Source organism: Sander lucioperca, chromosome 13 (genome assembly GCF_008315115.2).
Source record: "Sander lucioperca isolate FBNREF2018 chromosome 13, SLUC_FBN_1.2, whole genome shotgun sequence".
Lineage (NCBI taxonomy): Eukaryota > Metazoa > Chordata > Actinopteri > Perciformes > Percidae > Sander > Sander lucioperca.
In genome coordinates, this window is record NC_050185.1 from 2,310,128 (window position 1) to 2,325,240 (window position 15,113).

Genomic DNA, 15,113 nt, shown 5'->3' on the forward strand with positions numbered 1-15,113 from the left:
AATCAACAATGACAGTAATGGTTAGTTTGCAGCCCTACTCTGGCGTGTCAGTACATGTTCATCTGTGTTTCACCAGGCCTCCCTGTGTCCTGGAAGGAGCGCAGCTGTGTGGACTCGGCTGTCCCCATTGTGACCGACAGCTGTGGCGTTTACGGCACATTTTACGTGGACCTGATGGGCAACGGCCTCAAGACCTTCAACAGTCCCGGGCGACGCCCCAAAGTGCCTCATGGTCTGGCCCACCAGCAAGGAGCTGAGACCATCCAGATATTCCCTCAGCCTGTTGCAAAGACCTCACCCCTCAGCAGCCGGGAGGCGCTACCATGGAAACAGGCCATACGCCCCCAGCCCAAGATGGGTGTGCTGAGGGAGTCATGGGAAAAAAACTACAGCAAGCAAGGTGAGCAGTGGCGCATGGTTGGGAATTAGGGTGACCAGATGAGAATGAGTAAAATTCGAGACGGACGAGACGGGGGGGAGGGTGTAACATGAATTTCAAAACTCCGCACCAAAATGATTTATTATTTTTATTCAGGAATTCAACTGTCTGTCATGTAAACCTGAAAATACAAATAAAAAATCAGCTCAGCTATTTTATTATACATGGAGTCATCCTCCCGCTTAAAGAAGGATGAGACCAAAGTGTTGGTCTGTACAGTTGTGCTGTTAGTTATATGTAGTTTGCTGCTAGCATGCAGCCTGACGTCTGACTCCCCCCCCATGTGAAATACCAAACTCCTTCCTACATACATTGCATAACGCTTTCTTTGCGTCACGTAAAACTGCAGTAATCCAGGGGTATTTCCCTACCCAGTCCTCCCGGTACCTGCAGAGATGTTTTTGCTTTTTAGCTATGTGTTCATTAGGTCCCGGGACACCAGCCTGAGCCTCCATTTCAACAATGAATGAATGAAAAATAGCAATGCGTGTTATAAAAATTTGCGCCTAGCCGCCTACGTACTGTTGCAGCCAATGAGCAGCAACATGTTCTATCAGACTATAGCTACTCGAGAGTCTGCTCTTGAGACTTTTTTTGGGACAATTAGGGAAGGATTCGGGATTTGGGATAACTGCTTGGATTTCAGGACTGTCCCGAATTTTTCGGGACGTCTGGTCACCCTATTGTGATGTGATGTGAATACCACTACTGCAGTTTTGTTCCTTCTTTTCACTCAGGAATATCGAAGGTATATCTTACCTCGGTAAAGTAAATAACCGGGTTATGCCAGTATACGTGAGTGGGGAAGAATGGTAAGAATGAAAATAACTCTGGTGTACTCTGGACAGAACAAGGCTTTTTCTTCCGGTTGACCTTTGTCAAAATTACAAGCGGGGAATGGAAATGAAATCAAATGAAGATAGACGTGGGTCTTCTTAATAGTAGGCCTGTCACGATAACTAATTTTGCTGGACGATAAATTGTCCCAGAAATGATTGCGATAAACGATAATATTGTCGTTCTGAGACCATTTTCATCTAATATAATGATAATAACATTGGCGAAGGTGCAGCTATACTTTCTTCTGCTCCTCTGCAGGTCGGATCTTTGACGGGCGGGCCGACACACACACACGCACACACACACACACGCACGCACGCACGCACGCACACAAACAGACGCCAGCCACCACGTCACTTCTGTGTACTGATAGCTAGCGTTTACCTTAGGCTAATTTATTAGCTAGTAAGTGGCAATTTTTGACAAGCAGGTAACGGAGTCTCAGTTCACCGTCCGGGAGCCTCTGACACACTGACAGCTGTAGGCTTGTACCGGTTAATGTTCTGTGCATTGTCGGACACATACAGCAACTTTCCTGAAACCGCTTGCAAGACTGACAAGTCCACAGCGGTGTGTATGTCCGAGCCTGTCTCCACCGCCTCCACCTGCAGGTTGTCAACTGCGTGGTTTGGAATGAAAGGGAGAAAACGGGACGCCGAGTAACAAGGCGGATATCGCTCATATACGTCTTCTTTTTTTGACGGCGCCTTAACGGCAAAGTGCTGCGGAAAACCCCGCTCCAACTACTCGCATTTTCTGTCTCTCTCTCTCTCTCTCTCTCTCTCTCTCTCTCTCTCCTCCAGGAGTCCCGCCTCCACACAAAGACCATGCGACTCACAAGAGGGTTCACTCCTCGTTACGCTAAGGAACCGAGAGTGGTCCTCCAGTCTCTTTGGTAGAGAGAGAGAGAGAGAGAGAGAGAGAGAGAGAGAGAGAGACAATGAAAACAAACAAGCATGCAAATGGAAATTATCGCGGCCGGAAAAATTATCAAGCTAATTTTTTTTATCGTGCGATTAATTGATTTATTGACTATCGTGACAGGCCTACTTGATAGTACTTGCCATGTCAAAGTCCTCAGTGGGTTTAAAGGTTTATGGGCCCTATCTCGCACCCAGCGCAGCGCAAAGCCTCGATGCAAGTGTCTTTGCTAGTTTAAGACCGACGCAGTTGTCAGTTTCCCATCCAGCGCCCACGTCGTTTAAATAACAAATGCACCTGCGCCCATCTGTGCGCCCATGGGCATGCTGGTCTTACAGGGAGGTGTGTTCAGGTGCATTCTGGGAGTATTGCTATCTTGAGGCAGCGGAAAGTGATCACGCCATTGACCAACAAAAACCTGGTCCAAAGTCAATAACGCAGCATTTCATTATTTTAACAGCAAGCACACACTATGCTTGTTACACACACAGGGACGCACAGCAGCACACACACATGCATAAGATTACAAATAAAAATATTACGGTGCAAATCCTCCATCATAACAGCAATGCTCCAAGGTCCAAACGCGCCTGGCTTTTAAAGGGAATGGGAGATGATCTCTGATTGGTTGATTGCATGTTACGCCCAAAACACCCCTCTGATTAATGAAGACACTAAGTACAACCCTTTAGAACCATGCGCCCGGTGCACGGACCTTTTTTTCCGCCGTCAAACTAGCAAAAGTAAATTTGGACATGCCCTTAACACACCTGCGCCAGGCGCTTCACGCTGTGCGCTCAGATCGTTAAAATAGGGCCCTAAAACTTTTGTTGTTGCTGTTGTTTTTGGCGCTGTTGCTTCCAACTGCTCTCTTCTATTTCCGGGTCAAAAACCAGCAGCGGAGTGGCGAGGGGCAGTTGGAACCTACGGAGCATGTGCAGACATGTAACCCAAGCTTATCCTGGTAAAGGTGTATACATGCATGAATCCCCCGGTTACTAAAGGAGTTATATAGGTCTGTTAACCGGTGTATGAGAAACAGGGCTATTGCCTTAACCCGGATATAATCAGGTTTGAACTGCATGTAAACACACTAAAAGTCCTCCTTGTGTAGTAACATGATGTGAATGCAGGTAGTCATACAGCTTTGGTTATGATGTTTAATAGAATATTGGGTAATGTGTCCTAGAATAACTTATTTGTTTCCCCACAGAGTTGCACGCAGTGAACAGCGTCCCCATAGTGCCGACCAGGAAGCAGGCTTTACCATCCAGTGTCTACAAACAGAGACTCAGTCACATACCATCAGGCCGGCACGGTATGACACACGCCATTGTTCTAGTTGTCCATACACCAGCTCCTATCTCACCAATAAGACTGAGAGAGAGACAGACCGCCCACGTTTGGACTCTGAAAACTGCCCTGTAATCTTTAATTTAAAGTGTAGTTATACTTAAACAACGTGTACTATAACACACATTTGAAATAATAGCGGTAGATATTGGAATTTAATTTCCTCAATGTCTTAGTAAGTATGTAACTATTTTATTATGGCTGTATTTTTTAAGTTTTGGGGTTTTCCATCCATCCGTCTATCCCATTCTTTTGAACGTGAAATCTCAGGACCTCATGGACGAAATATATTCAGATTTGGCACAAACACCAACTCGGACCCAAGGATGAACTGAATAGATGACTATGACCTCACAAAACACTTTTTTATCCATAACTCCTACGCTAAGTTATGACAACATTTCACACAAATGTCTAATAGGATTAAAGTAGTGAGGTAGTGAAAAGTAGCAAAAAAATGTGATGACATTTTATATCCAAAAGGTCAAAGGTCACTTCACTGTGACATCATAATGTTGTGCAAAACCACTTTTCTGGCCTTCATTCAGCGCATTTGGTCGGATACTGAGTGGGTGACACTAATCTTGAAACTGTGGTGATTGTTTTCTGATCTTTTCTGCTGCCTGGTTGAAGATGTGTGTGAAGCATCCAGGTTTTGCCATAAAATACACTTGTTACCTTTTATTAAATTCCTTCAAAATCTTCGTTAGACATGGATGTAAACTGCAACTTGACTGGTTGGCGGAGGCAAACAACATCTAGCTTCAACTTGGCCTATGTTTTTGTCCAGGTGGATACCCAGAGTGTGATAAAGTTGCTGGCTGCCCTCGCCTGCTACATTACTCTGCATCTTTACACCTAGTGGACATGCTACCCCCCCCTCCACCAATGCCCATAGAGGACACCACGGACACACACAGCCTCACCTCAGATGAAGGGTAAGAGACACACGCACATATTGTTCCCTACGTACGAGATCAACTTTTAGGCTTAGTACTTTTAGGCTTAATTAGGCTGTTTGGGGAGTGAGAAAGTCATGCAGAATGAAGCACTTAGTTCAGAATACAAAGGGCATTGAAAGTTCAGCCAACTGCAGTATAAAAGAAAGGTTTTCCCTTCTCACTTAACTACAAATGTCCAGTGTAAAACATAATGCAGCTGTGCAGTGGAACCGGCAGGATTCCATTTTGTAGTACGCACAAGATCCGCAACCTCTAGTCCCACTCAGCCAGAGAGTGAGTGAGCAAGAGAGAGATTGATTCATGTTTTTTTGCACTAATGTTACTGATACAACACCACAATGACACTCTGATTAGCCCACCGCACGCATTTCAAATACCGGCCAACAGGCCGGGGTTTACACAATCATCACTGCAGCTCTCATACAGTAGCTTATATTTGCAGAAGAGCCATGCAAAAGGCCAAACACAAACTGGTAAACCAGTGTGACACACACACACACACACACACACACACCCACACACATGCATGGACATTCTGATTAATAGTGGATGGGTTGCAGGTGGGTGAAATAATGCATCTTTAACGAGGAAAATGTGAATTACTTTCTCTAAAAAGCTAAGAAGCTAGCAGAGATCTGAGCAGTTGTCCCCTGCTGCTGTGTGTCCCTGTAAGAGAGACGCTGTGCACATTTAGGCATGAAGGTTTTGCTTTTGAAAACAGCAACAGCACTGACAGACTGGACATTAAATCTCTCTGTCACGTTTGAACTCCGTCCTGAAGTTGTATAAGGAGTGCATCTGCACCCCGTCGGTCAGGATCTGGAGCTCTCCTTTTTCTTTTTCTCCCTGCCATTGTTTTGCCAATTGTGTTCGATTGTGGTAATTGAAATTATTTATCTATAAAATAATTGCAAAAATAACCGAGATTTGCTACATGTGACTATTGCTCTGCTGTTGTTTCAGCACCATGGATAGCAACGCTGTCCATGGTGCTGTAGGTGTACTGAAACAAACAGGGAGAGAGAGAGAGAGAGAGAGAGAGAGAGAGAGAGAGAGAGAGAGAGAGAGAGAGAGACCGAACCAAAACCCCCTTGGTTTCTTAATTAATTGGAAGGAATTGACCACACAGACAAAGAGAGATGCAGGGTGCAGTGTTAAGGTTGTTCAATATTGTATTTCAGTCACAATAGGCTCTTACTGACCAAGTAGTTACAGGAACGTAGTTATAGGAACAGTCCACTTCTAAACAGTTCTACTAACTACTCTCCCCCAAAACCGATTTTTCCATTTGCATTCACACTGGCCAAGTGGCCATAGGAACTGGTAAGAGGGGTAAGGGAGTGACCCAAGCACGGCAACTGTCTTTATAGCGGTGTCACTTGACTTTAGCGCCACATACAACAACAAACCAGCATGGAGGAGGCCATCGGAATGTTCCTGTTGTGCCTTGCCGCGATCCTCATAACGGAGTTTGAACGGCGGGATTTAAAGACTAGGCTGGAGATTTTCCCCAAGATTACATTAATACATTAATGTTTCTTGTGGATCCTTCCAGGTCCCTCTGCACCTCCTCAGTGGCGTACATGGCCAGCAGCGCCTGCATCTCCGCATCAGTCCACTTTTCAGAGTTCAGCATTCCGTGCATTCTCGTAGTAATTCACGTGGTCAAGTAATTCAAGTAGTCAATGTTTTGCTAACACAGACGGCATGGCTTTTACAGATGGCGCGCTGCAAGTGCCGGGTTGACAGTGGGCATGACTTATAAGTTGGACCAATCAACGTAGACCTAGGTCACTATGCGGAAAAGGGAAAAAACGCTGCCCTGAAGTAGGAGCTGAAAGAGTTACAGGAACTGCAGTCAGAGGAACTTAAAAATCCTCAAATTGGTCCAGTCAGAACAGGAGAAAAAAAGGGTTCAAGGAACATTATGTTGTAGGAACTGCAAAAATCCCTCCGGTCGGAAAGGGACTAATGTTTTCCTGACATCTGGTGCAAAGGGCTCATTTCCCCCATACATAAGAGCGGGGGCAACTCAGACAATAATAACTACCATGGCACTTATGTCTGCAGCTGTCTAGGTCAATTATTCTGTAGTATTCTATATACAGGAATGCTAAAATTTCCTTGTGGATCACTCCATCTTGGGTAAAAGTCAAAACACTGCACCACTGATCATGTATGTACGACCCTACACACTTAACAAACATGTACAGCACACAAAAAAATGGTAAGATGTTCACTTTGATTTCCAGAAAGCGTTCAACTCTATTTGGCACGAAAGGCTCTTTTACAGACTTCTACACTGTGGTATAGGGGGCAGCGTGTATGATCTGGTTAAATCAATGTATTTTGAAAATATGTGTGCTGTTAAAATTAGAGACAAACTAATGCAATTTAAGTCAGACTTTTTTTTTATAATGTGTATACAAATGAACTTGCAGTAGAGCTGGATCATTGTGCTGCTCCTGGCCCTCTCCCTCCTAGATAGAGAGGGGAAGTCTCTGTTTAATGCTGATGACCTCGTTCTACTGTCTCCTACTGAACACGGTCTACAGTAACAGCTGGATATAGCAGAAAAGCACTGTCAGAACCGGGCCCTGGCAGTAAATATGTATGAGGGAGAGACAAACAGCTGAAAGCAGCAAAAGAAGATAAAGAGCAGCGCTTTTCCCTCCCTCATCACCACTGAGGTGCCCTTGAGCAAGGCCCTTAACCCCAGTCGCTCCAGTGGAGCTTCCCAGTGGCCAGCCGATCAGACTGTGGTTGGACCGGGTTGTCCATATGTGTAACTGTAACCTGAGTGTGTAACTGTGTGAATGTGATCAGGGCGTTCCTGCTAAAAGAGAGGCTTCCTCTCAGTGAGCCATCCCTGAATAAATGAAGGGAAACTCGTCCTCCACCGCTCCATTGGTTTCAGTCGGCCTGTGGACAGCGGTGCTGTCCATGGTGCTGGAACACCATGTCGATACAGTTCAAGTCAAGTCAACTTTATTGTCAATTTCTTTGTTTTGACTGACCAAGCTAAGGTGATGCAATGTCATCCTAAGTATGAATGTGTGTGTATGTATGTATAGGTGTATGTGAGTATATACAATATATATAAGTACAAGCAAATGTGTGTGTATGTATGTACATGTGTATATATGTGCATATATCTGTGTATATATATTTATCCTTTTTTCTGTGACCTCTGACGTACTGTCCTTGTGTTTGTGTGTGTTGTATTGGTATTTGTTTTGTTTTCTTTGTAATTAAAATATCAATAATGGAACTTGATTGATAATACTTCAATATGTGCCAGACATACAGAGCAATTGGAAATAAGTTTCTCTCTGACCCATGGTGCAATAAGGACATGCACAACAAGTATGATATAAAAGATAAGTAATAAATACAATTAAAAAAGATATGTGTACAATACAGTAATACATACTAAATAGTGCAAATGTAATGCAAAACCAAACAGTTATAAAAGTTATTGAAATCGGTCAATATAAAAAGGAAGAGTTCCTGAGTTCAGCAGCGAGGTGCAGATGTACATGTTACGTCATTTTTACATGAATGATTCTCATAATTTAGGAGGTCGGCCAAAAACGAAGAGAAGTCTCACATGCCTGTCTCTTGCATTTTCCTCAGCTCCAGTCGTTCTACAAAGCTAACAGTGGACATGGGCTCTCTCCAGTCAGTGTGTGCTGCGTCAAATCACCGCGGGCAACCGGGACCCAAAACCACTACCACCATCACCACCAACAGCAGCAGCAGCTTTCCCTCCTACAGCCACCCGTCTGCTACATCATATTCCATGTCGATGGACGAGGAACAGGACGGCACGCTGACAGCACAGGAAGCCAGCCAGTATCTGGAGCTCTGCCCTAAACCGGAGAGATGCAGGTAGAGCTTTTACTCAGTGGGTCCTAGCTGGCTGGCAGAGCCTGTGTTTTAGAAGAAAGATGCTAACATTAATACAACAATTCGTTCTTCTCCTGCCAGTTTACTTGATAGCATGTGGTGGATTTCTCTGCAGCAATCAATGAATGAATCAATGAATTTTCAGGGAGACCGAGATGCAATATTAAGATCTATATTAAAAAGAAAACTGAGTTATTCCGCAGAGCAACTAACTTCACGTACAGAGAATGTTCAGTATATACAAGTCATCCTCCCTTCTCTCCTCCAATCAAAAGCTTTGGCAGACATGCAGCCAGGCTATATCAGATGATATGATGAGATCAGATAATAGCTCTTTAAGCTCAGGAGCTTGTCTGTTCTGAGAAGGTGAACTGACATGGATGTGTTTACTCACACATGGTCTGGAAAGTCACTGAGCAATGGGTCATAATGGGTTATATTAAAGCATATTGTCACTGTTGAGTGAAAACCCCTGTATGTCTAAAACCGTTGTTTTTCAGGAAATGAAAAAAAAGGCTAATTTGAAAACATTTTATTGAGAAATTTACCTCAGATAAAGTCAGACTAAATCGTTTAAATATTTGTTAAACCCACAGACAGACCAATAGCATTGATTTATGAAAAAAATTTAAATCACGAAATATGGATGATAGGATGAAATGAAGTCTGTATGCTTTTAAATATATTTATTTATACTGTTCAATGTTGTGTGGACTGCACGTGACATCTGAAAGGTGATATGAGGGGCCCGAGTGGTGAGGACTTATGGGAAACATCTTGGCATGACACTATGATATCGGATGCCATTGGAACTAGTATTCTTCTAGTTTGGTTATTATGTTTCGTGCGAAGGGGAGCTGAAAAACAAGAAATGTAATCTTCACCTATGACCTCCTGGGGGGGCCTAACATACACCAGAGACCACCAAAGTGTGGGACTCTAAGTGTTGTGATTACGTGATTGACAGAGGGGTTCTCCAGATGTGAGGTCAAAACGGTATAAAGGAGTCTGTTAACTTAGTGATGAGTGAGAAGATTGTCTGTGTATAAGACTGTCTCTCCCACTCAGCCGTGCGTGCTCTGTGTGTGAATAAAGCTGCATTTAATCTAAAGACATAAGACTCTGTCATCTATCAAGTCGTCTCCATCAATTTCCAGATATCAATGGACAGGGTTCATACGTTTTGAAAAAACCTGGAAAAGTTATGGAATTTAAAAAATGCAAATTCCAGGCCTGGAAAGGTTTTGGAAACATAAAAAGACCCAGAAAGTTTTGGAAAAGTCATGGAATTTTTTTTTTAACACAGCATAATAATGTGTGATTAATAAATGTATTTCACGTCGTCCTAACCTCACCGTTCTATTCGGGGCGTGATATTACGACTCCCACTATGAACCACATAAATTGTCATTCATTTTATTGTTAAACCTCTGAGGGTAAACTTTAACACAGATTTTTATTCTTATTGTATAATGTCGACTGACATTTTCAGGAATACATCATCATGGAAATTTACCAAAAAGTCACTTTTGAAGGAGACATGCATTTTTATAAATACATTTTGGAATTGAGATCCGTTTCCACTCATGCAATGAGCCCTTCACATGAGAGCAGTAGTCATCTGACCCCTCCTTCTGTCAGCAGTGCCCTTCCTCAGCAGCGTCCGTCCCTGTCCGTCCCTTTCCTCCCCCCCGTGGGCTACATCCGTCGGCCGGGCTGCTCCACTCAGCTGGAGGATGACCCCGCCCGCGCGGAGCCTGAGGCCCTACCGATTGGCCTGCGCCGCGCCCGCCTCCAGAGCACACCCTCCTCCTGCTACAGCGAGTGGGACGGCTCCCTGTGGAACACCTGGAGCTCGGTCACGGACAGCAACATGGCCAGCGCTCGCTCCAGCCTCATCAGCTCGGTGGACAGCTGCTACACCAGCGACAGCGCACACTTCGCCCGCCTGCTGGCGGCGGCGGCCGAGAGCATGAGCGGAGCCTCTCTGTCAGGTACAGTAAACAGAGCAGGAAACACTTCTTAACAAGCCATGCTTATTACAAACACACAATAGTTCCTCAACATTTTTCTGCTCAGTCTGGATAACCTGGGGAATCAGATGTGATCATTTGTTAACAAGACAGTGGTTCCCAGCCTTTTACACTGCATATGTCTACCAATTATGACCATTTGAACTAATTTTTATTTGATTACAATCACTTTTAGAGGTAAAATTATTCAGTAAGTCACAAGAAAACAAAACAAAGTTAAACTGAATTTGCGTCAGCAGAGACATGTTTTTTTTTCTGCTCGTCTATTCCACAGTCATCTTGTCAAACATTAGATTGATCTTTCACTGGTTGGGAACCATTGCTTTTACACAATGGGTTATTTGATTGACTTATCTAACTATCAAAAACAATAACTAAAACATGTCAAATATCCTCCTCAAACAAGGGATCCTGGCCTGTGGTGTTTGTTGCATTTCTCCACTAGATGGAGCCTTCCATCTACCAATGATCCAAACTGGTCGCATGCAGCCCTTGTGGGCAGTCTAACCCCATACAGGAAATCTGTCAAGCAGAACCACGGAACTCATGACACAAGTTAGTTTTGAGTGTCATTGTGATGGTTAAGATTCAGAGTCAATGTATGGAAGACAATAGGCTTTTGGAAGTTAGTACCCCCCTGTAACCTACGTGCCTGACTAGGTTTTCCTTCACTGTACAGTACGTCAATGGTGGTGCATGCGTCTGATGCTGTAAGGGACAGGTTCAGAACTGGCATTAACATGCATCTTGAGTGATCCAATCACAAGTGGCCAGCTCTAGGTACGTGACTTCACAGCTGGCATTAGAATGCGTTTCGAGTGACCACTTGTAAACAGTTCTCTCCGCCACTCTATATGCATATAAACACGAACATCAATTCCATTTTCAAAGACCAAATATGTTGTTGTGTTTAACCGGCGGGAGGCAGCAATGCCAGAAATGAAATGAAGAAATTAAAAACTGTACCGACTGGGTCTAGTTCAACGTGTTCCAGCAAACCAAATGGCCCAACATGTTTGACACACTGGTAATATACATAGACTGTGGTCATATATATCTATGGACTTTTTGAAGTTTTCAGACGTCGGAGACAAAGCGATTTGAGAACGCTATGCTTCTGCTTACGCAGAGGACGTCAGTTGACTGGGTGGTCCTTAATATGGCCCAGGACACATACGCGTACACACTGCTAAAATAATGTGGTCATATGCGGCCCAGGCCACCTCCGGATGTGGTCTGAGTGATCAGATCTCAATGCGTCCTGGGTGCGTTCACACCTGTCCTCAGAGCGGTCCACTTGTGATCGGATCACCCAAGATGCATGTAATACCAGGTCTGATCAGGGCCAAAGACATTATGTCTAATATCTCAGGTGTCATCAGGCAATTACTTAGGACCTTTCAGCAAATTAAACCTCCAGATGAGACCACTGAGTGCATTGTGTGTTGAGTTCTGTGTGTTGGTCTCATATTGAATGAGCTGTAACCTAGGGTTGCTGGTCATCCAAAAGATGTTATTGCAAATGTCCAGAGGGTTGCATCAATATTTATCAATAGATCTTTGTCCCAGTCTGTGGTGGGGACAGTTAATATTCTTATTAAAAATAAGTCGACCGACAAGAACCGTTTTACATTTGCCATTTAACTATCCACACTAAGGTTAAGTGTGCTTGAAGGATAATCGTATAAAGAAACAGTGGAGCAGCAGGAAGAGCTGGTTTCAGATGGGGACACATTGCAAAATGCGTTTTCACACATGGATTGGCCGAGGCTCTGTTGCTTGAACCCTTCAGCTTAAAATAAACTATTATTATTCCTGGACGGCTACATTTCTCGAGGTCTTTGAAATGCAATAGTACCTTTAGAATCCACAACGTGGCTGTGGTGAATCGGCAATGTTTGTTTTGGTGCCTCGGACATATTAGAATAGTTTTATTTCCAGTGATGGACAGCTGCTTCAAAGAAGCTTCTAAATGAGCTTTTTCCTCCGAGAATCAGCGTGAAGGGGTTCTCCTCCGAGGTCTTGAAATGTTTACTTTTTCTGTTCCCTTCTCCACAGGCAAAGAGCATTCTGTTTCAACATAATCTCTCCACTCTGTATTGAAATGCATGTCAACATGTCATCCTTCTCTGTGTTTAGACTTCTCTCCGCCCGCCTCGCCCCTCAGCACCTTGTATCCGTCGTTTGGTGTGGAAGGCGACCCGTTCTGTGAGCTGGAGCCCGTCCCTGCGTGGGACTGGAGCATGGCCTGGGTGGAGGAAATGGAGGCTCAGTACAGAGCACACTATCCCGGCAGAAACAGCAAACCCTTTGACACTTAGGGACTCTGCCAGGGGAGTAAAAAGATACGACCGAACTTTAGAAAAGACCTCACAGCGATGTCAGAACTGCACAGACAAGAAGAAGGGGCGGACATCATACTGCAACTGATTCCCTTTTTTTGAGAGCGCTGGAATTTTTAAGGTCTAAATAATTCAGGGCTTGATGTGTAGCGTCAATAATAGATACATATCTGGATTTTAAAATAGAATTGGAGCCTTGATGTTTGAGACACCTCTGCTAGATGATGCACGGCTGTTATTTTGTTTGTTAATAGTTACCCAGTTTACCTCAGAGCAGTCCGGCTACTATTTAGCATCCTTAAAATGACTTCCACTGAGTTTCTAAAGTTTTCTTTTCCTCTCTTTATCCTGTCCACTCATTAGAGGATGGGATAATGAGATACTTCTCACCTAGTGTGTTTTGAAAAGGCCAGAAAGACACAAAGACAGGATGCCAGACAGTGAGAAAGCAGTCATTAGGCAGAAGAAATACGCCACTAGAGTTTTCCTCACAGCACACGGTTGTTTCTTATTTTCATGTTTGCTGTAAGACTTTATTAGGGCTTTAGTTCTCCCAAACAGGGAGGGATTTTGTACAGACTGCTTTACTGATCAAGTGTATATATTCAGCATATTCAACAAATGTTATTTAAAAAAAAATGTAAAACACATTCCAAATCGTTTTCTCTCTTCCTCCAGTTATTTTGGTGATTTCTTACATTCTGGGATTTCTTTTATATTTTAAGATTTTTTTTTTACTTTATACCCTCTGTTCATTTTTTTTTAATTGTTACACACAGTTTGCATCAGACAGAACATTCTGTAAGAGAATAGCAAAAGTAGAAAGTTATTTTGTTAACAATTAATTGAACTAACTTGACCTTTAATTATCTTGAATTTTAGGAAGCATTCAACAAAAAGTATTGTGAGAGTTGAAGTGCTGTACGGTCTTTGATGATTTACTAATGGTAGTAGAATCAAGGTTTTACATTTTATAAGAATTTGCATTGTATTTTGTTCACACTACAGATGTGTTTTATAGTTTGGAATAAAATCGTTTAATTAATAGAAATCAAGTGTGACATCTTGCAAGGACTTTACATGTGGAATGTGTCCTAGCTGAGCGGTGTAATAAAAGCTCATGTTGCATTTTGTACGCAACAATGTTTGACTGGAGCTACATTTATTTCCCCTTGTGACATTGAAGTTATGTTTTACGTCATTGTCCCAAATAAAAAAAAAAAACAACATATCATACATACTTCAAATGATTGTGGGACTACATTTTATTTTGAAATATCTACCATACAGGATGTATTCACAGTTTCTGAAATTGTGTTTCAGTTTGCCATGGGAGTGTCTGTGGATGGAGTAAAGTGAGCTTTAGTGTGTAACTATTTGATATTAATGAACGTCTCCGTTACATTCAAGCCATTACCAAATGAGTTGCTACAAAGCTAATTAAGACTATCAGCTCCACACAACTCTCTCTGGATTTCTCAGTATGACTATGTTCAGAAGATTGTGGCGTCCGGCGACTTTCCCGCGCAGAAACTCAAGTGATGCGTTTTACATCCGAATCAGAAAGGACAAGAGCAGCATTCAGCTTTGGCGACGAAGAGGACATTAAAATGACAAGATAATGACCTCTTCTGACGAGTCCATGTTCTTTTAATCTTCCATGTTAGCAACTGTGTGGAGAAGGGGGAGGGGGTGCGAACAGCTAGGGTCTGGTACCAAATTTAATACTTTTTAGGCCTGACCAAGTATCGAGTATCGAAAAATGCCTCATTCAATAACACATTTCAAAACCTAAAGAGTAAATTTCATTAACGTCAGTGAGCCAATCCAACCACGATCTCATAATGGAGTTACTCGCCGTAGAGACACGCAGGAAAAACTACGTTATATAGAGACGGGGCTCACGTGTGAAAATGTACCCAAGAGCGAAAGACATTGTGAAGGTGTAAAAAGTACACACAACCGTATTATTAAGTTAGCTTAGCTTTAACAAAAATAGCTTCTGTTCATGTGTACTGTATACTATGTCCGTCTGTTTTCAACTTTGTAATGAAAGTTACTCTGATTCACAAAGAACTAGGGCTGGGTACCATTCAATACTTTTTAGGCACCGTGGGTGGTGATGGCGCATTGGATATGACACATGCCTTTGGTGTGGGAGACCTGGGTTTGATTCCCACTGCGATGCATCAACCAATGTGTCCCTGAGTAAGACACTTAAAGGTAGGTGTGCAATCTCTGACACGTATAGCAATTGTAAGTTGCTTTGGATAAAAGTGCAAAACATGTACACAAATTACATTACAAAACATGT

The 15,113-nt window shown here is 43.1% G+C and overlaps 1 protein-coding gene across 4 annotated transcripts in view; it reads left to right on the forward strand.

The window, feature by feature from the left end:
- The window catches only part of robo4 (roundabout, axon guidance receptor, homolog 4 (Drosophila)), a 53,399-nt gene extending 39,450 nt beyond the window's left edge, over positions 1 to 13,949 (forward strand). For 2 of the 4 annotated variants that reach the window (XM_031310945.2, XM_031310947.2), the window contains 6 exons: positions 77 to 400; positions 3,414 to 3,518; positions 4,344 to 4,491; positions 8,152 to 8,406; positions 10,066 to 10,418; positions 12,597 to 13,949. In XM_031310945.2, the coding sequence (XP_031166805.1) occupies positions 77 to 400; positions 3,414 to 3,518; positions 4,344 to 4,491; positions 8,152 to 8,406; positions 10,066 to 10,418; positions 12,597 to 12,778 (1,367 nt within the window). In that variant the 3' untranslated portion in view covers positions 12,779 to 13,949. Of the gene's footprint in view, positions 1 to 76; positions 401 to 3,413; positions 3,519 to 4,343; positions 4,492 to 8,151; positions 8,407 to 10,065; positions 10,419 to 12,515 lie in introns of all 4 variants that reach the window. The other 2 variants (XM_031310948.2, XM_031310946.2) reach the window with 2 other exon arrangements.
- The last annotated feature ends 1,164 nt before the right edge of the window (positions 13,950 to 15,113 follow it).